At 53.3% G+C, this 21,055-nt stretch overlaps 1 protein-coding gene across 4 annotated transcripts in view; it reads right to left on the bottom strand.

Annotated features, from left to right (window-relative positions):
• Positions 1-21,055, bottom strand: part of Rgs12 (regulator of G protein signaling 12) — a 96,003-nt gene that overhangs the window by 5,810 nt on the left and 69,138 nt on the right. For 2 of the 4 annotated variants that reach the window (XM_028870845.2, XM_037208191.1), the window contains 13 exons: positions 16,140-16,309; positions 15,171-15,263; positions 14,318-14,461; positions 12,808-12,987; positions 12,376-12,529; positions 11,216-11,292; positions 9,456-9,650; positions 9,091-9,164; positions 8,492-8,618; positions 6,968-7,064; positions 5,421-5,500; positions 4,879-5,032; positions 2,783-3,385 (listed from right to left, as the gene is read on the bottom strand). In XM_028870845.2, coding sequence (XP_028726678.1) covers positions 2,783-3,385; positions 4,879-5,032; positions 5,421-5,500; positions 6,968-7,064; positions 8,492-8,618; positions 9,091-9,164; positions 9,456-9,650; positions 11,216-11,292; positions 12,376-12,529; positions 12,808-12,987; positions 14,318-14,461; positions 15,171-15,263; positions 16,140-16,309 — 2,148 coding nt within the window. The remainder of the gene's footprint in view (positions 1-2,782; positions 3,386-4,878; positions 5,033-5,420; positions 5,501-6,967; positions 7,065-8,491; positions 8,619-9,090; positions 9,165-9,455; positions 9,651-11,215; positions 11,293-12,375; positions 12,530-12,807; positions 12,988-14,317; positions 14,462-15,170; positions 15,264-16,139; positions 16,310-21,055) is intronic. The other 2 variants (XM_037208189.1, XM_037208190.1) reach the window with 2 other exon arrangements.

Raw genomic sequence — 21,055 nt, 5'->3', positions numbered from 1 at the left:
GTATAGGTGGGACTAACAGAGAGGAGAAAAGAAAGAACAGGAAGGCAGAAGGAGTCACTGCCAGCTGCCGCCATGACAAGCAGCATGTGAAGATGCCGGTAAGCCACGAGCCACGTGGCAAGGTATATATGGAAATGGATTAATTTAAGCTATAAAAAAGAACAGTTAGCAAGAAGCCTGCCATGGCCATACAGTTTGTAAGCAATATAAGTCTCTGTGTTTACTTGGTTGGGTCTGAGCGGCTGTGGGACTGGCAGGTGACAGAGATTTGTCCTGACTGTGGGCAAGGCAGGAAAACTCTAGCTACACATGTACACACGTGCACATGAGCACATACGCACACAACTATCAAAGTGTCTAGAGTGTTAGTGGCCACATTTCAATGCTTTTCTCACTGGATTGTAGGGCTAAAGTAGCCAACATATCCCTAAAAACTCTCTCACAGAATTAGTTGAGTAGCTGGGTGGATATGGGGCCTTCAAACCCTGAAAACTGTAAGTGGCAGTCAGTTGGCCCACCCACCCCTGCTCAGAGAGCCAGAAAGGACCCTAAAGTATGCACCTGAGGGTGCTCTTAAAGGCAGCCTTCTGCAGCACATCAACAGTCTCATCCAGCAAGGCTCTCTCCCACATAGAGAGGCCCTGTGATACTTGGTGCAGAGACACAAACAGGGGTATTGGGAAAGCAAGCTAAACAGTGAAACAGCCTCCTCCATGTTGGGCCCACTGCCTCCAGGAGATGGGAAGTTATCAACACCTATGGCCTTCCAATGATACTGGGGACTGGCTGGTGGGAGCCACAACCAATGTCACACAGCCAAAGCCCCCTAATTCTTCTCCTACTGTCAACTTTTCCAGGAAAAGCCCAAGGGCCCTGCTTCCCTATCTCCTTGGCCACCAGAGACTCCCTTTCTACAATTCTAGTACTGCCCCTGCTCTTCCCCTATTAGCACATTCAAAGCATGCCAGCAAAGGTCACCTGGCCGGGTACCATACTGGGTGCCACTGTCCATGTGCCCTGTGGGTAAACTACACAGCTTACTCATACTCCAGGTATGACACCGACATCTGAGCTGTGAGCCAGTGTGAGCAGAAGCAGGCTCCACAGCCACCCCAGAGAGGGGAACAGGGTTTAAGGAACCACCCCAGGATCTCGGCTCTACTCACCTCTTCTGTGGTGGAGGTGCCCAGGTGACAGCAGGAGGCAGCTGTGGAGACCACAGGCCCGAGGTGGGGAGGATCCCGCCTTCTGGGCAGGGGACACTTCTACTGCCACTTTTAAAGCTGCTCTCTTGATGATCCTGCCACAGAGCTGTGTGTGGCAGGCATGTGAGAGGGCTTTGCAAAGTGAATGGTCTCTCTTGAAAGCCAGTGTATTGGGGCTGGAGAAATGGTCTGCTGGCTAAGTGGCCGCTCTGCAGAGGACCTGGGTTGGTTCCCAGCACCCACATGGCAGCTCCCAGCCACCTGTAACTCCAGCTCCAGGGGATCTGACACCCTCTTATGGCCTCTGGGGGCACCAGACACTCATGTAGTAAACACACAAACATGCAGGCCAAACACTCATATATACACAAATTAAAAAAGAAATCATTTTTAAAAAGCTTGTTTAAGGTCAATCTACTTAGTTTCCCCGAAACGGTTAAGATGTAGAAAGAATCATCTACTTTAATCCTGAAGAGAAAACCCACTCTCACATGAGGAAGAAAGGAGTGTTCAGCCAGTCCAGTGATGAGGTCTAGAGTTTATTACTCTTGGAAGAACAGTCAGAACACAGGTAGAACTGTAAACAGGGATCTACAAAGGAGCAGAAAGGAGGGTGTGGCATGACAGAGGTGCCCAAGCATGCACGCAGCGTCACTTCATGGCACCTCGTGCCTCCTCGTTGGGTGTAGCCCACTGGGTGGGGCTGTGGAGTCCAGTCCACCGTGTGTGCCCTCCCAAGTGCCCAGATGTGTGAGTGTGTGTGGAACATGCATGGAGACCAGAAAAGACCCGGCCCAGGAAGAAAAGCCTGGACGGGCACCCACACTGCCTGCCGCAGATCACAGCCAGGCGTTAGACAGGAACAACAGGAAACATGCACTGAAAGACTCATCACTGCCATTGTGGGGAACCGAGCACAGTGGCTGCCGGAGCCCCGTCTCCACTGTGTGGAATCTGGAGTGTTTGGGGTGGGCCTAGAGTAGCGTCCCTACCCCTGGGTCACGCTGTTCCCCTCCGCACACACTGGAAATGCTTGGACACACTGGAGGCCAGCCAGGGAGCAGCAGAGCAGCAGTGGAGGGCAGTCAGTAAGTCCTGGCTGGCCACAGAGGGGCTGACATTGAGAACCCTGGTCCCTGTCTGCATGGGGCCCTTGCTGATTGGCTCAAGACAAATACTATGTTTTTCCATCTTGAGGCTAAAACCCTAAAATGGCAGCAAGGAGGTTTTAAAGGTAAGATCCACACTCAGACCCGAGGCTGCACAAGGTGTCACTGGACACGGGTTACCATTCCTATGGCACCTCCGCAGGAACAGCTCAATATGGTGTGTCTGCCTGGGCCTCAGTGACCCTCCCAGGGAGACTGAACCTTGGCCGCCGCCTGCTTTCCTTTCAGACAAGGCAAAAGAGGCCCCATAAATACAAGAGAAGGAGGCCATCCCTCGGCACGTTTCAATACACAGAAGTAAAGGAGGGGCTGCCTGCCTCAGTGGTCCCTTTATTAAACATGGAATGGAGCAGGCTGTGGGCAGTAAGCAGGACAGATCAAGGTTGGAGAGTCAGAACCTGGAGGTACCTGGTCTTGTAGGTCCTGGTGTGTCTTGGGGTATGGGGGGTGGCGGTAGCAGCGTGCTGTTGGGGCTGCTGATGTCCCCCTCCCCCATCAGGGTCAGGTCAGCCACCTGCTCATCCTCCACAGTCTGGATGCCCCCAGCCTCCACTTCTGGCGATAGCCTCCTGCAGGCCTGTGTAGGACCCTCCTGCACAGTGGGGGCGCAGGAGGGCTTTGTAGGCTTCTCTCCAGATTGGGCGGTCCCAGGAGGCCCAGGAGGGCTGTGGGCGGAGCCGGGGCTGTGGGCAGAGCCGGGGCTGTGGGCGGAGCCGGGGCTGTGGGCGGAGCCGGGGCTGTGGGCGGAGCCGGGGCTCTGGGCGGAGGCAGGGCTGGTTGCTGGGCTGTTGTCACTGTAGCTCTCCTCAGTCTGAGCCGCTCCCTCCTGGCCATGGCCTGAAACAGCTCTCTTGCTAAAGCCCTTGACTGGGGCTGGGCTGGACAGGGCGAGTTCTGAGGAACCAGAAGGTAAGCGAAGAAACTCAGGCAGCACCAGGTCTTCCTTTCTTAGCAGCCCACGCTGGTCATCGGCTCTGTTGCTCTGAGCTTTGGAAATGAGCTCAAAAAACTCTATGGGAAGAAAACCCACAGTGACCATACTTGAGAGACTCACAGACACATGCACGCCTCAGCTGACCACTCACTCTTACCAGGGCCTTCTGCTCCCTTGCGCTGCCGCTGGCAGCAAAGAGGGGTATGAGGTCAGCTACACTACTTTTCTCACAGAGTCGAGGCCGATGTCTGGCCTCCAGCCCCCCGGAAAATTACACTGTCAGGCGTGGGCCTGAAAACACCCCCTCTACTCAGCAGGTGACAAGCTGGCGAGCACTCACTAGGACACTGCTGGAACTCTGGCATGTGGCTAGTACTCATATGTGGGGCCCTTTAGACCTGGGCACAGATGAATTTGAGGTATAAGCAATGGCCGAAGTAGGGCATGACAGAGCCAGGGCCCAGCTGCACTGCAGACCAAGTCAGGAATGGATGGCTAGCCTGTGGAAGGCTGAGAGAAAGCCTTAGCCGGGTAGAACGGAGAGCCCTGAGATCCACCTGCCTCCCAAATTCATTGCTTCTGCACGGTAGTGGTGCTCTGGGGCTGGCCCATCTGAAGCTCCCAGCCCTTGGGCCAGAATGGGCACTCTGGGCTGGGCACCTGCCTGGCTTCCTCACTGACTTCCAGAGCATTTTCTTCCTTCCTTTCTTCCTTCCTTCCTTCCTCACTTCCTTCCTTCCTTTCTTCTTTTTCTTTCTTTCTTTCTTTCTTTTTTTTTTTGATTTTTTTTTAAAAAAAGGATTTCTCTGTGTAGCTTTTTGCCTGTCCTGGATCTCACTTTGTAGACCAGGCTGGCCTCGAACTCACAAAGATCTGCCTGGCTCTGCCTCCCGAGTGCTGGAATTAAAGGCGTGCGCCGCCGCCACCACCGCCCAGCTCCAGAGCATTTCTTGCCATGAGGCCATGTTTAGTGTGACTCAAGTTCACCATTCACACCACAGCGGTCTAAAATGTCTCTGGAATCCTAATGGAATCCGAATCCATAAGGAGTACAACATCTTCACTGTTGGTGGTTCTCAGAAATGCACACACTCAAAGAGTATGTGTTTTACATTTGCTTAGTGGTCAGAATGCCCAAGGGAGACATTTAATGGTTCTGTTCTGAAAAGGTTCCAGAGTAAGGGACACATCCCACCCAATGGCCCCCAAGTCCCAGGGGCACCCTACAGAAATCCTGGGTCAGGGCAGAACAAGCCTTTCTCCAGCCTCCATGGTCAACCTAACTCAGCAAACCCATAGCCCTCAGGCCTAGGACTTTGCCCTCCTCCCTCACACCTGGCTCCTGCCCCCACCCAAGCTGGGCCCCAGCTCATGTCAGGGTTTGGGTGGTGGGGGAGGGGAGCTGCTGGTCTCTGGCAGGGCCTCTGGCTTTCCCTCACAACAGGGGCTTTAGTGAAGTTACACCAGTAGCCTCTGCAACGAGGACCAGGCCACAGACAGGGCAGAGCAGGTTTAAGGACCATACTGTGCATTTACTGGAAAACACGCAAGTTTTAAAAAGTACACATACCCTCTGCTTCGTCCAAATTAATTTTCTGATATTTTTTTTTCCCAATCTTTGCAATAGATTCTTCTCTCTTTGAAAGCCGGGGATCCCTAGCACTCTTTCCATTTTCTCCTCTTATTTTAATAGAGTTAGACTTGCCTAGTGTTCTCTCCTCTCCCTGCATCAGAAGGAAAGTCAAGTTCTACTGCATGTCAGCACACACACACAGTAACATAGCACTCAACAGTACAGGAAAGGCCCTGAGGGCCCTGGTGTCGACGGCGAGTCTAGACACCTTGGCAAATGAACCCCAATAATGGATAATACAACAGCATTGATGGCCCGCCTACCCGCCCAGGACAAAAGAAAACCAAAGGCTGGCAGCTCCTAGCAAGGTGGAGACTGAACCCCAAAGGGACATGAGGAGAAACACCCACAGGAGGAGGTGCACAACCTGAGCAGAGCCTCGGTCAGCCAAAGGGGCGACATCAGGCACCCATAGCCCCAAGAGGTGGAGGTCACGGGAGAGGGGCAGGGACAGTGTGGGCAAGCATAAGGGGAATTACCATAGCCGAGTGGTTTCTGGGGCTGGCGTTCACAGCTGAGCTTTGTTTGACAGGAGCACCTTTCTGTTTGTCTGTGGACACTAAACACATGAGACAAGCTTATGACCAGAGCTCACAGTGCCCTCTGAACAATAAACACAATTTGCCGTGTTCTGTGAGAGCAAAGGCCCTCTCCATCCCTTATCTAACATGCACACACAGGCCAGCCTAAGCTTCCCTCTGCCCACCTGAGAAAGCTGGGAGAAGGCAGCAGGGCATGAAGGAAGGTCTGTCTATACATTTCCTGGGACACTGAGATGGAAAAACTCATGCCATATACCATGTATTACACATGATCCTTTAGAATCTGACACTAAGCCCTGCCTTTTCCCCTGTCAGGGTGTATCTGGCTTTGGTTGCACTGAGTCTGAGGACTGCTGTCTGGCTAACCAGAATCCTAGCCCACAGCCCCTGTAAGCCTGCAGCTCCCCTGAGAACTCACTTGCACACAGACCCGACTTGCCAGCCTTGGAGGAGGCTGCTAAGAACCCACCAGGAAGACCAAGTTGCCTGCCCCATGAAAGCTGCCCAGAGTTCACCCATCACCAGGGCCAGGATCCAGCATTTTCTAGAGTAGAGGATGACCAAGGAAGGGGAAATTTTGTAAGGAGGCAGAAACAGATAGGGACTAGAGTGCTGTAGCCCAAGCCACAGAACCCGTATCTTCTAAGCTGCCATATGATAGAGACCTATGCTCCTTCTCAGGCCCTGGAGGATCCGCTTACACAAAGCCCTCAGGAGTCATTTGGGCACAAGCCCTGGGGAAAGCCTAAAGTTACCTGGAGTAGCTCCACACAAGGGACCTCCATCTAGATCACCCCTCCTTGGCAGCTTCTAGAAAGTTCTCTCCCCTCCCGGACAGTCCTATGGGCTATAAGACGAAGTGCCTCTCCCATGGGTTTCCTGTGCTAGAGCCCTAAATAGTATAGGCCCCTGAGGCTTCGGAAGTATTGGGGCCCACATGAGGACTGACTGACCAGGTCAGGACTGTGGCTGTTGAGGTACTGGGTGGGAAAGAGTTGTGTGGTCCACTCGACCCCACATATGAGGAACAATGAACGCAGCAGGCCAATGCTGAGTACAGTGCCAGTGCCCACTGGACAGGACTCGTGCCCACCACTGCCCTCACTGCCTGTTTCATCTGATCTCAGAACAGGACACTGCATTAAAGATAGGGACCTAGAACAGGGCTGTTTAGGCCTTGGGTCCCTGCTTTGTAGCAACAGAAGCCTCTAAAGGAAAGAGCACCTTCTAGCACTTTCTGCCACACAAGCAGCCCCTGCCTGTCACTCTTTCTACAGCTGAGAAGACATGCTCAAGGAGTCAGGTCCACCTTCCCCAGTCCCGCTGTCCCTTCCCCTGTAGGAGGCTAGGTGAGGACATGAGAGGTGAACTGCCATGTGAGGGGTCACATGGACAGATCAGTCTGTCCACGGTGTGGTAATGAGACAACTACTGGACCACTGAGCGGCAGGGTGGGGAGCTGGCAGCTGAGGGTGCAATCTTACCTTTCCCTCGGCAAGGATCCCTCTCCTCCAGGATGACCCGCTGTCCATCCAGACTTGATATAGGGGCACCAAGGTCCAGGGGCTCCTTCTCCCCACTCTAGAGGCAGAGACGATGCAGTGAACCATTTACCCAGATTGGAACTTTCTGGAATAGTTGCTTGTAACCCAGCCACTGACAGTAAGACTGACCCAGGCTTAATGGAGCCTCAATCCAGCTGGCCCTGGGGTCAGGTCACCCAGCCTGGCTGACCTGTGGGAATATGGAACCCTGAGAAGCTCGTAGAGCAGGTCTTTCAAGGGTCACTCAAAGGGACAACCCAGAATAACCCAGGGGCAAACTGGGGACTCCTCAGCCCTAGAAAAAAGGTTGACAGCATGTGTCAACACTCAGTAACTTCGTCTGATTCTGACTCAGCACTGCTCATCATCTCCATCATGGCCAACCTAAAGCCCGGCACTGATCCCCAAACTGCTCTGAGGGGACCCGGAAGGTAAGGTACAGGAAGCAGTCTTAGCAGCCCTAGGTGCTCTTGACTGGGCTCAGGAGGCTCCTCCCCTCGGTTAGTCAGTGTTGCTCTGCCTGTGAGACTACCACCGCTTTAGAAATGGGGGAGGGGAGGCACCCTGGATGCCAGGCTGGTCTCTGCAGGCAGATTTCTGAGCTCCAAGCTGGAGTGAGCCCACAGCAGGGAAATGGTATCAAGTTACCTGAAGCTTGAGCCTGTGAATAATTAAGTAGGTTCCTCTTGTTTACTTCAAGGCTCTTAGACAATTCTGAGGACAATTTCAGGGAAAATTAAAAATTGAAGAATGCTTGAAATCTCAGCCCCGTACAGTGACGCATGCCTGTAATCCCAGTACTTGGGAGATATAGGCAGAGGATAAGGAGTTCAAGGCTAGCCTGGGCTACACGAAACCCTGTCACAAAAATATCAAAACAGAACAAAAAGCCCTGGAAATCAGAGCTTAGATAAAGTTGATGGGGAAGGCTTGGCGGATGCTATACCCCAGCCGCTGTGAGTCGGCACTGCCTCAAGGCCAGAGCCAGCCTAGCTGCTGGTCCATAAACACCCATGGAGGCAGGGAAGGGCCAGGAAGGGCTTGCTGTCTTCTTCCTCAACTCACCCCATAACGAACCCCCTATCACAACGGGGAGGGAGCAGCCCGGTGTGCACATGCACAGGAAACTGCCAGTCAGCGCAGGGGACAGGGACAGGGGCCTGTGCCCTGGCAAACTGCACACCAAGGGGGAAACTGGCTGTACCATCAGGGGCTTGTCACACCTGAAAATGGTGGCGATGTTTCAAGGCGTTTATTGCTTCAGTCCGATTCACCTGAAGCAACTATCAGCCCTTTCCATAATAAACAATGCGTAAACAAATGACAACAGAGGGGATGGACAGTACAGGGACTGTCCTTTAATGTAGGGAGGACAGTGACATGAAATGAGACACACGGCAGGTAATATAGGACGAGGTGGGGCACGGCCCTGGTGGCAGTGCTCCGACTCCAAATGACACTCACCAGCCTCACCAGGAGGCTACCCAGGTCCAGGCCATACTTGGCCACCACCGGCCGCAACACTTCTGTGACAGGCTTGGTGGGCTTGGCCTTGAGTCCCACTGACCGGTTAATCGGAACGAGATCCAGCCTGGAAGGAGGCAAGAAACATTCTCACGAACCGTCCGGTTCTGGCTTCAGCACATCTCAAGGGTCCCCTCAACAGAACAGGATTCCACAACTTGGGGACCCCGGGAACTCAGTCCCACCTTGTAAGGAGCACTCCCTGCATGTGGAAGCAAGTCCATGAGGCCCTTCCGAGATTTAACACAGGGCTGAGGGATGTGGTCCTCACCCCTCACGATGGAGGACTGGGCAGTCAGGCTGCCACCAGGCACCCACTCTCCCTCTTTCCCCACTGTGATTTTAGGGCCAAGCAGCTGTGTGTGGTGCCTGCCCCCTTGCCAAGGGTCTGGTGGGGCACTGGCATTCTTTTATGGCCTGTTGTGGGACAAGTACACACTCATGGGTAAAAAACAGAGATTAGCATGGAACAGAAGTCCTGAGGCTCAAAGTGTGGAGGTTCTGGGAAGTCTCCAGAAACCTGTATGCTCTTCTCTTACCGAAACAAAGTGCGCTTTTCCAAGCGCAGGTCCCTGGTGGCCAGGATGCTGCTGTCCTGATGCAGCACCAGAGGCTGAGGAACAAAGACACCAGAGTTAACGTGGGAGCATGTGGGCTTGACATGCAACAGCACACAGCTGCAAGAACAAAAGAGCAGTTTCAAAATTAGCCTGACACCCTCCAGACAGCAGGTTGTGCTGCCCTGCACCCACCGACCCCCTGGAGCCTCCACTTCCGGCTGCACGGCTCCACAGACAGGGGGTAGTGGCGGCGGTGGCAGGAGTGGGCACTAACCAGGCCAGAAGGAAGGGAGCAGGCAGGACCAGGACACCGCCCGCCGGTTCACTCCTGCCTGGCACAGTACCTTGTCTCCGCCCACCAGGAAGAGGTCCACAGCAGCCCCATTGATGCCGTGCCGCTCACACAATCCAGACAGGATCTCTTTGATGGAAAACCCGGACTTGACAGCAACCACACAGGACGTCCCATCTGGCAGGTGGACACAGCAGTGTTTGGCAGCCTTATCTTTCTCTAGTGCTGAGGTCCTGCAGGCCTCTGACTGGAGGGTGGGGGACAAGTGTCAGTATCAGGAGGGAAGGGAGTAACTCCTGAGGAAGAGTCGGCCTGCCTGGTCTAAAGTGCCTAATAACCTGCCTGTCCCCCATGCAGTTCCACACACATAGAAACTCCGAATCCACCACAGGGCACTCTCTGAGCCCAAAGCTGGTGGTGTGGTAGGGTTTGGAGGCCAAGGCCAGGGTGGGCAATGATCTCTCTCAACTATGGGAACTACATGGCTTGCAGCCGAAGCATGGCTGCTGTCCTGCCAGAGGAGACTGCCTTCATCCTGCTGTCCATGGACCCACCTCACCTTGGGAACTGAGGTTGTGATAATGAGCTGCCAACAGGTCTGCAGGCTGTCCTAACCCCCTGCAGGCCTGCAGGCTGTCCTAACCCCCTGCAGGCCTGCTGTGAAACCTGCTTTCATAGCTATCACATTGTCGCTACAGCTTCCCAATGCCCGAAAAGTCTGTTATTTCAGAAAATTGCCTGGGAGGGTGAGGACCGGCTGCAGAAATGGCCCAGACTCCTTCTCCTAAATCTGTGTGGCTCCTCCCATGAAGTGGCTGTTTCATCCCTGGCCTTGGAACCTGCCCAGGAAGGACCTGGCAGAATGGGCAGAGCCAGTTCCCAGCCGAACCTCCTGGCCACCATGGGGAGGAAACTGGGCTGGCCACTGGATGGCGACAAAAACATGGTCCGGCTGGCCCCACTGCTCTGGCCCACAGCCACATACATAGTCATCTGCTGAGCCTTGAGGCCAGGGGACTGGAGGCATAGATGAGCCCCTCCCCCCCAAGCACAGGACCATCACCCAGCTGACACTTAGGCACAGGCACTTCATGTTTCCCAACATTAAGCTGGGGGTATTGGTATTGGTGGTAACAGGTAACTGACTCACAGTGGCCTTGACAGGGTATCTGGAGTAATAGAAGAAGAAATAACCTTCAACCACCAACCATCCACCATCTTGACAGATAGTTACAAATGTCACGATGCTGACGACCAACAGGGTTTCCCGAGATTCTTATCAGACAAGAGTTGAGGGAGTAGCAGGTTCTGAACCCTACCCAGCTCCCCTCACAGCACATTAGCAAAGAGCAGGGCAAGCAGGGTGCCCTGGAGAGACCTGCAGAGCCAGGCCTAGCTCTTAAGTGGTAGGAGGCCAGCTCCTAGGACCCCACAGGCCGACCCAAACACTGGAATGCTAGAGTCAACAGGAGGTCTGAGCTCAAGCCGGAGACAAAACCATGCTTCAAAGCATGCTGGTGCACTCAGTGGGAGTTCAAGAAATATTAGCCACATCACAACAAAGGAATTTAAGAAATAAACTCAAGGCTAATTTTAGTCCTTACACAGCAACCATCCCCACCTACTAAACAGCTTCTCAGGATGCCCTAGGAATCCTGGGCTAGGGACCCTGAGGCCTAGGGGACCCAGGCCAGTGTCCAACCCTGGTACCGTGTTTATGAAACAAATGCTGGGTTTTTATGAGCCAGACTTCATCTACCAGCTGGTAGGTTTAGCCTGTGACCCTTGGAAGGAGAGGAGGTGGTCACTCACCAGGTCCAGGCTCCCTGCAGAAGACACAGAGCCCTGGGACTCCCGGCGGCAGAGGCCTCCGTTGGCATGAAGGGCATCTTGAAAGAAGGGAAAGAACAGGGTAAATCAGAAGCCACAGCTTTACTTGCCCTCAACTTAGCACAGAACCCCTACCTCACCCCTCAGACTGAAGAAACACATAAAATAAGGACAGAGAGACAGCAAAACATCAGAGGTCCTTCCAGGTGCCACCTTGGGGCATTGGGTTTAGTCAAACAGCTCCCTCACAGCAGAGGCCAAGGAAGTCACCATTGTAGGGGCCCTGTAGGACTCAAGGCATTGCCAGGCACCAGATCACAGGGAGCAATGCTGTACAGCCCAGTCTCAGGTCCCTGTGTGGACCTGTCTTCAACTGAGCCATGATTTCTATCTCCAAGTGCTAGTTTGGGTCTGAAGAAGACTGTCCCTGTGACCAGCTGGCTGCTCATTCTACTGGTGACTAATTTCCCACCTTCTTCCTCATATTTCCTTCCATTCAGAGCCACCAGTACAACTCTCTGACCTGTTCTAACTATAATCTAGGCTGGCCTACACACCATGAAGGGCCTAAACACTGTCCTATGCCAATTCAGATTGACACTCAGGCTCCTGGGACCAGTGACCTGCTCTAAACAAGTGGTCTCTCAGGCATCTACAGACCCTGTACCAGACCGAATGAGTGTCTGAGCTCTGTTGAAATCCTCTGCAAGCCTGCTAGGTATGGGAAGCCTGAATGGGACACTCCCGTTTCCCAATACCGAGCCATCAACACAATGGCTGGCACACATTCATTGGCACAGGCAACAAGGTGTGCCTGGTCCCAAGGGACAGCATGTTTTCCTATGTTTCTCTTTACTTGATTCTGTTTTCCAAGTTCTCTACTGAAGCACCTGTTACTTTCATAGCAGGTAAGAAAGGACTCCAGTCAGCCAAACACCCAGCATTAAGGAGTCTCCAGAAGGTTCTGGAGCAGGCCTGCTCAGTAGGCTTGCTCATCCCCAGCTCTGCTGTACAGTCAGGCTCTGTGACATTTTCTTATTCCACCAGACAACTTTGCTATCCTCTGCCTGCCCACCAAGGTCACTCACGTCACCATGGCAGCTGAGCTCCCGCTCACAACAGCATGGTCTGCGTCCACATACCATGGGCATGCTCACCATGGTCCTTCTTCTTCTGGGACCGCCCCGTGCTCCTGTTCCTTGACCAAGAGAAAAAGGCCCCTTTGCGTTTTTTCTCGCTATCCTCATCCCCCACATCCTCATTCAGGGATCGTCCTGATTTCGATTTTCCACTTAACTGCCAGCAAAGAGAAACAACAGTTAAGACACTGAAGTTACTTGACCATTACATGAAACACCAAAGGGGCTGGACACAGAGCTCTATGAGTAAGGATTCTGAGGAATTATCTAATCCTTCAACGGATTAAGGACACAGTCCTGACCCTCTGCTCCCAGGCATTAGGGGACCAGGAAAGGGCTGGAGGGTATCAGTGTCCTCCATGGCCCCACCCCCAGCTGGTGAAGGGATGAGGCACTGCAGCCTCACTCTCACCCCCACAAGGGCTGGCCCAGCACCTTTTTTGGTGTGGACACATTGGAGTGGTCGGAGTTGATGCTGTGCTTGGAGGCGGGGCTGCTGGGGACCTGCTGGGAGTCAGGCAGGGTGCGGCCTTCCACCTCGGCCAGGACGCATTCTTGGTATAGCTGGGATTTCAGAAAGCGAGTATAGCTATCAAACTTCATCAGGTTGAAAATCTGTGGAGCAAATGCCATGCAGTCAAGTTACAGGCCCTAGGTGGTGCAGGAGATCTGTTCCCAGGAACGAATGCTATTTCGGAAGGGTGTCACTTCAGCCAATCCTCCCAGGGCATTCTGAGGGTAACTTTCCAGGGACCCTTCAGCTCTTTCTCTCAACAACCTCTCTCCTTTGCCACTCTGGTAGGAGCAGAGTCCTAGGAGATATGTGCAGCCCGAAGCACGGGCAGACTCAGGCCTCCGTTTCCTGACGACTTGGAAGGCAGTTGTCTTGAGTTGAGTGCTGCCTGGGGAAGATCTTTGCTTTAAGCTAATTCCTGCAACCTAGTGACAGAAGAGCTGTCAGGGCTGGAGAGTGTGCTCTGGACGGGCATCACTGGGTCAGATCACATGTTCTTCCAAAATTAAGACAGGAACACACAGGCATGGTGCCATGTGCATGGTGAGCTTCAGGTCAGCCTTGGTGAACTACATAGTGAGACCAAACAACAATTGCTAACACTACTGAACCCAGATCACAAGCATGCAGACAGGCTCACTAGTGTGGCAGCAATGTGTGTTCATAGAAATAGTACTTGAAGTTTTGATCTGGATCTTTCTCCTGGCTGGTACAATGCAGTACCGTCCTCTCTTGGATGCTACGAGTGACACTGAACTCTGGCTCCAGGTCAGCCACGCAATCATGAGACCACTGCCCTTTCATAATGGGCCGTGTGGAAAAGCTGTAGCTGTCACGTGCTGCAGGTCAGGTGTGTCCAATGCACTTAGAAACTTTTTAATATGTATTTATTTATTGAAAGACAGGGAGAGAGAGACAGAGACAGAAACAGAGAGTGTGTGTATGAGTGTGTATGTGAGTGTGTGTGTGTGTGTGTGTGTGTGTGTGTGTGTGTGTGTGTGTGTTTGTGTGTGAGATGCACACCCGTTATGGTCCATGTGAGGAGGTCAGAGTACAGTTAGTAGAAGTTGGTTCTCTCCTTCCACTATGTGGGTTCCAATGACCAAACTCTTTTTGTTGTTAGGCTTGGTACAAACAAGTGCCTTTACCTGCTGAGCATGTTACCAGCCCCAGTGATGGCTTTTGATAGATAATAGTCCTTTACTTTGGTTCACAGTGGGGTACAAGTCTATGGCACAGGCTTCTTATTCCTCAGCTCTACCGAATCCTTTTGAGACTGGAGGCCAGTGGTCAGATGGATTCCTCACCATGCCCCCCTCCCCCCCCCCCGCATTACCAGCAGCCCTCCTCCCCAGCTGAAAGCATGCTGCTCTGACAGAGTCCTGCACCCCAGCCCTGGCTGGAAGCCCCATGAACTGCCTGCAGAATCACCTGGAGCTGCTGTTCCTTGAACATGTCAGGGTGGGGTGCATTGAGAATGTCATCTGCCAGCTGGGCCTGGCTGTCAATGTTTACAGGAGTGGTGGCTTTGCTGCACAGGAATTTACTGAAAATCTCCCGGGCCCTGTAAGAGAGCTGACAGGTAGAAAGGTCTGAGCAGATCTGTGGACACACCCCCGCTGGACATGCATTTCCCACCTGGGTCACTGTGCACTCCTAAGGCTGGGGAACTGATCCACAGGCCCAGTCTATAACCTGGCTTACAAAGGGAAATAAAAAAGAATGAGCCAGGAAAAAAACTTCCGAATCGGCTTCTCTGCAAGAGTTTCTGAATGGCTGCTTTGTAAGGGCCTCAACAACTGAGAGGCGCCACCTGGAATATGCCTCCGAGTAGGTCCACCAGCAAGCTATGAGCCACAGGGAGGACAGTTCACAGTGCTCAGAGTACAAGAGGCATGAGGCCACTCTGTGAGGACAACTGTTACCTTGGGGAAATGCCACAGGACATGGCCAGGGTAGTCCTGGGGCAGCTTGAAAGGAGCTGCCAAGCTGGCAGGGAGAGGATCCGCTTTGATGGAGTGCTTCTCCAAGTCCCCTCCAGTACTGTTCCTTCCTCCCAATCCCAACACCAAGTGCCACCTCTGCCAGGCTCTGTGACGGGACATTTATGCAGACTATGTTTAGGCAGGATTAAATGTCACACACTTAAGTTTTATTCGGAAGCAGAAATGTCATTTTTTTAAAGTCACGCAGAAGCATCCCTCGTCAACTGCTCAAAGCCACACTTGACGCAGCCCCGTGCCCCTGACCCTCACGCAGCCCCCTGCACTGAAGAGCAATCTACCTCTTTTTTGTCGTGTGCAGGGACATGACTGAAGCATTCACAGGCCTGCCAGAATAAAATGTTCTCTTCACTGAATTCCTTCCGTAGGAAATCCTGAGGGAACACAGCAAAGACAGCAGTCGTCACTCCAAAGCTCCTCTACGCCGCTGACCCCCACACCCCCATCCTGGCCTTCTTTGTCTACAACACAGCAGAATAGCCACCTCTCAAGAGGGCCTTGAAAGCAAGCGTAGAGGCTGCCCAACATCTCTGAGGGTGCTGTCTGCCTCACAGCTCTTTTCTCAAGAGCTGCTCATCCTTTTTCCTTAAGAAAAGAATTTTAGTTCTAGTTCCCATACAAAATATGACATTATGTCATTATGACACTGTCCTACATGTGTTGCTCATATTCATCCCATTACCCTCTCTTGTTGCTCCACCCCCACTCCTGGGTCCTCAAGAGCTGTACTTGTCAGAGTGCATTTCCAAGAATGTTGAAGAAGCTCCAGCTAGGACGATGACGCACACCTATAATCCTAGCACTCAGAACGATGAGGCAGGGTTATGAGTTCCAAGCCAGCCTGAGTAACATAGTGAGACCCTGTCTCAAAACAAACAAAGCCAAGAAACTCTGATGTTCTCTGATGCACAGACATCCCAGAAAAAGAGACAGAGAGACAGAGATCGAGAGAGAGAGAGAGAGAGAGAGAGAGAGAGAGAGAGAGACAGAGACAGAGACAGAGACAGAGACAGAGACAGAGAGAGAGAGGAGGGAGGAGGACCTTCAGGAAACTCCAAGGAAGGAAGACTGAACTGAAGGTCTCTACAAATGGACACCCTACCCTGAGTCTTGAGCTTGGGGCAGACGCTGAGACGGTCACACCCCTACAAGGTGATGCACAGTCTCTCTCTGATGTCTGAGATGACCCAGTGAGCTCAAGCACCCTTGGCACAAAGTGCCGACGCCCCCCAGCAGTCTCCCTTACTCACAGAGAAGTACCGAACACCAATGGGGTCCTGCAGCAGACGTTCAAATGACACTGCCCAGCTCGCGACCCTCCTCTCCCGCAGGCGCCGGCAGCTCTGCACGCTGGGAAGGCTGGCATTGCTGCTCAGGCTGTTGTTACTGATGCAGTCCTTCAGGTCAGCTCCCGTCAGCTCTGCAGGATCAGCACAGACACACCTGCACCTCTTGCCTTCCTGTGCCTGCTCCACAGGAGGCCACAGGGACCTACATCCAGCTCTATTTCTTCATACTTGTCCAGTCAATGACATGCACTGCACCTGAAGCCTAGCCAAGGCTTTCTAGACATCAGACATAGCAGTGAAAAGAGCACATCTCAGCCTCATAGGGCTGCACATGCACGTGTACACACACACACACACACACACACACACACACACACACACACACACTTGAATAATAAGCTCTGACCATGAGAATGAGCCAGGGAAGCTATTACCTAAGGTGCACATACAACGCAGGGCAGAAAGCTCCAGGTTGAGTATACAGCAGCGAGGCATTTACAAGTGTACCACAAAGCAAAAGACCCTGAGTGAAGTCCAAGAAGAGGCTTCAGCTGGCCCCCTCACCCTCCTGATGCTGTCTGCTGCACTTTGGAGTCCACAGCTTGTGGCTTGTGCACCTTTCTCAGCGGAAACATTAAGCCAAACATCCAAATTGAGTATGTAAGCACGTGCCCTCTGGCAGTTCATCTACTGGTGATCCCAATACAAGAAAACATCACAACTCAATAAAGAGAAGGAGAGGTGTCTAGAAAGACCCCATCTGTCACCCCGTCCACTGGATGAAGCAGCCCAGGGAGGAGAGGAGGACCACAGGCCAGTGTAGGTGGAGCTCTAGAGTTGTTACACCTGTTGCCTCTGGGCACACGGAACTTCCTTAGATGAGGATGACCCAGGTCAGAGCCAAGGCCAGACCACCGTGGGAGGCAGGACAGGAGCCCTCCTGGGCTATGCTGTCAAGAGGCCTCAGGCTCTGTAGCAGAGCTGACTAAGGTGACTTTGCACACGGCATCACTAAGGAAATGTTGTTAGTCCCATGTTCACACCAGGTTCCATCATCTGTTCTGAGCGCCTGCTGCCTGGCATTCAGGACAGGCAACTCAGGATGGTCTGCCTGTGGTCAGGCCACAGGACAGATTCCTGGGGACAAGTGAGCAGGCCCTAGCTTGAGGTCAGTCACTGAAGTGCCCTTCCTAGTAGGGAGGGGAGGAGGGGAGTGAAGGGGCTGGAAGCAGTGTGGCCACTTAAACTTCTGATCACACCCAGTCCACAGGTGCACCGAGAGCTGCCACTGAGCCTACAACCCAGAAGAGCACAGAGATGGTGTGCAAGCCAGAATATAGAGGACCTCAGAGGAGGTCCAGTGTGGACACACACTACAAGTCTAGAGGAAAGTGACCCGGAGGGCTAGGAGCCAAGCCAGGGATGTGACTACAGCCTCCTAAGACACCTTCCTCAGACCAGCATGGCACCCAGATTCAGTATTGGGCAAGAGTGTTCAAAGCCAGCCAGTGTTTAGGTTGGAAGAGACAAGGGAAAGACATAAGAGCCATACACTGACCCACTACAGACATTTATGTCAGAAGAAATGATATCGTGAGATCAGAACTTGTATGATCTTAATTTTTCTTTGACTCCCCCCCACACACACACACACACTGTTTGGGTACCACTCACTGTACTCCTGAGGTCTAGAGGAAAGGGCTTGGGTCAGGACACATCCCAGGCCTTCCAACCTGCTCTTCTGGAACGCTGTTCAGCAGCGTGCATGGTCAGAGCAGCTGGCACCACGCAGGGCTGCTTCATTAGGGAGCTCAGCCACCACACACACACTATGTGAGCACCTCACACATTTTCTGTAGGGCCGGGACCCCACTCAGGCTGGTTCTCTCAAGCTGATCTGTGTCCAGTGACCAGAGCAGATACTGATTTTTTCAGAAAGCACATTTAAGTCCAAAGTATGTCCTGACAGAGGTTTCCCAAGAGTTATGCAGCTGAGTGAGACAGTCCCAGCAGAAAATTAAACAGGAAGCATAGAAAAAGGCAGGATGGTTCCATCTAGTTCCATGGTACACCATGCCCATCCCCACTGTACATCATATCCATCTGCACTGTATGCCACACCCATCCCACTGTACACCACACCCATCCCACTGTACACCATCCCCATCCCACTGTACCCCACACCCATCCCACTGTACACCACGCCCATCCCACTGTACACCACACCCATCCCACTGTACACCACACCCATCCCACTGTACCCCACACCCATCCCACTGTACACCACACCCATCCCACTGTACACCACACCCATCCCACTGTACACCATCCCCATCCCACTGTACCCCACACCCATCCCACTGTACACCACACCCATCCCACTGTACACCACACCCATCCCACTGTACACCACACCCATCCCACTGTACACCATCCCCATCCCACTGTACACCACACCCATCCCACTGTACACCACACCATCCCACTGTACACCACACCCATCCCACTGTACACCACACCCATCCCACTGTACCACTGTACACCACACCCATCCACTGTACACCACCCATCCCACTGTACACCATCCCATCCACTGTACACCACCCACACCCATCCCACTGTACACCACACCCATCCCACTGTACACCACACCCATCCCACTGTACACCACCCCATCCCACTGTACACCACACCCATCCCACTGTACACCACACCCATCCCACTGTACACCACACCCATCCCACTGTACACCACACCCATCCCACTGTACACCACACCCATCCCACTGTACACCACACCCATCCCACTGTACACCACACCCATCCCACTGTACACCATCCCACTGTACACCACCCCATCCCACTGTACACCACCCCATCCCACTGTACACCATCCCACTGTACACCACCCCCCACTGTACACCACACCCATCCCACTGTACCCCACCCCATCCCACTGTACACCACCCCCATCCCACTGTACACCACCCCATCCCACTGTACACCATCCCACTGTACACCATCCCACTGTACACCACACCCATCCCACTGTACACCACACCCATCCCACTGTACACCATCACCCATCCCACTGTACACCACCCCCCCACTCCCCCCCATCCACTGTACCCCATGCCCATCCCACTGTACACCACACCCATCCCACTGTACACCACACCCATCCCACTGTACACCACACCCATCCCACTGTACCCCACACCCATCCCACTGTACACCATCCCCATCCCACTGTACACCACACCCATCCCACTGTACACCACACCCATCCCACTGTACCCCATCCCCATCCCACTGTACACCATCCCCACTGTACACCACACCCATCCCACTGTACACCACACCCATCCCACTGTACACCATCCCCATCCCACTGTACACCATCCCCATCCCACTGTACCCCATCCCCATCCCACTGTACACCATCCCACTGTACACCACACCCATCCCACTGTACACCACACCCACCCCACTGTACCCCATCCCCATCCCACTGTACACCACACCCATCCCACTGTACACCATCCCCATCCCACTGTACACCACACCCATCCCACTGTACACCATCCCCATCCCACTGTACACCACACCCATCCCACTGTACACCACACCCATCCCACTGTACACCACACCCATCCCACTGTACACCACACCCATCCCACTGTACACCACGCCCATCCCCACTGTACACAATCCCCATCCCACTGTACACCACACCCATCCCCACTGTACGCCACACCCATCCCACTGTACACCACACCCATCCCACTGTATGCCACACCCATCCCTCTGCACAGCACTTGCTGCAGCACCATACAAGCAGGAAGATGTCTGGGAAAACACCAGAACCATGCTTGGGACAGAAGGCAAAGTTGAGAAGTGGATGATGAAGACTGCAGTGGAGGCGGGAACTGAACCACATCTGAAAAAATTCAAGCTAGGCTCTTGTTTTTCAGAGTACATTAAAGCTGACCTCATAGGGCCATGATTTAGATGTGAAATGAAATTGAAGAAAAACTAGGAAACCCAAGTGAGGAGAGGCCTGGGGGAAGCTCCCATGGCATGTAGCACAGCACTATCTGAACCCCGCGGCATTGCCCAGGCAAGAGGCTAAGGGTGACATACAACACACCCAGACTGAGGGCTTGTGCCTTCCACACCATACAGACAGATGAGCCAGAAGGCAGAAGGAAGCACATGACAGGTGCCAGGCTCCTAAGCACATGGGCATGGCTCCTCTTTGCAACCCGCTGCAGGCTAGTTCAAGCTCCACACCACTCTGCCCCATTCTGCCAAAGTCATGGGCTTTGCATAGCCAGTTGTCAACCCAGGCAGATATGAGGACTTGTACATCAAAGAAGATGCTTAGCATCTCTAGGTGCATAGGAATCACACTATGCTCAGTGCAGGCTTTTGGAGACCCAGGCCCCCCAGTGGAAAGTGAGGGTGCTGATGTTGCACCCCACTGCATCTTCTGTTGATGAGGAGACCCTCACCAATGAAGAACTGAGCCCAGCAGAGTAAACACTGCAACTTTTTCCCTCCAGCTTTCCCCAAGGCCACGAAGTCTGAACTAAAAACTGAACAAGGAACAGAAGTTAACTCAAGGAACACAGAAGAATCCTCTACACTAGGATGTGCACATGCAAAGGTCCTGTGGCCGGAGAAATGCAGCACACAACTGTGACTCAACTGAGCAGCAGGAGTGCTGGCAGGCCACATGGGTACCTTGGCAATGTGGCCTGCACCCCAGACAAAGGACTGGCAAGTTCTCTTGTGCTCCATACAGTGGAAGGTGGCCTGGAGGACAGGAAGGCAGAGGAGGGAAGGAGGGACTGAGTCACCGAGCTACCCACAGAC

Source organism: Peromyscus leucopus, chromosome 7, assembly GCF_004664715.2.
Source record: "Peromyscus leucopus breed LL Stock chromosome 7, UCI_PerLeu_2.1, whole genome shotgun sequence".
In the NCBI taxonomy this organism is placed as follows: domain Eukaryota; kingdom Metazoa; phylum Chordata; class Mammalia; order Rodentia; family Cricetidae; genus Peromyscus; species Peromyscus leucopus.
Note: the sequence above shows the minus strand (reverse complement) of the source record. Positions and strands in the feature narration are given on the sequence as shown.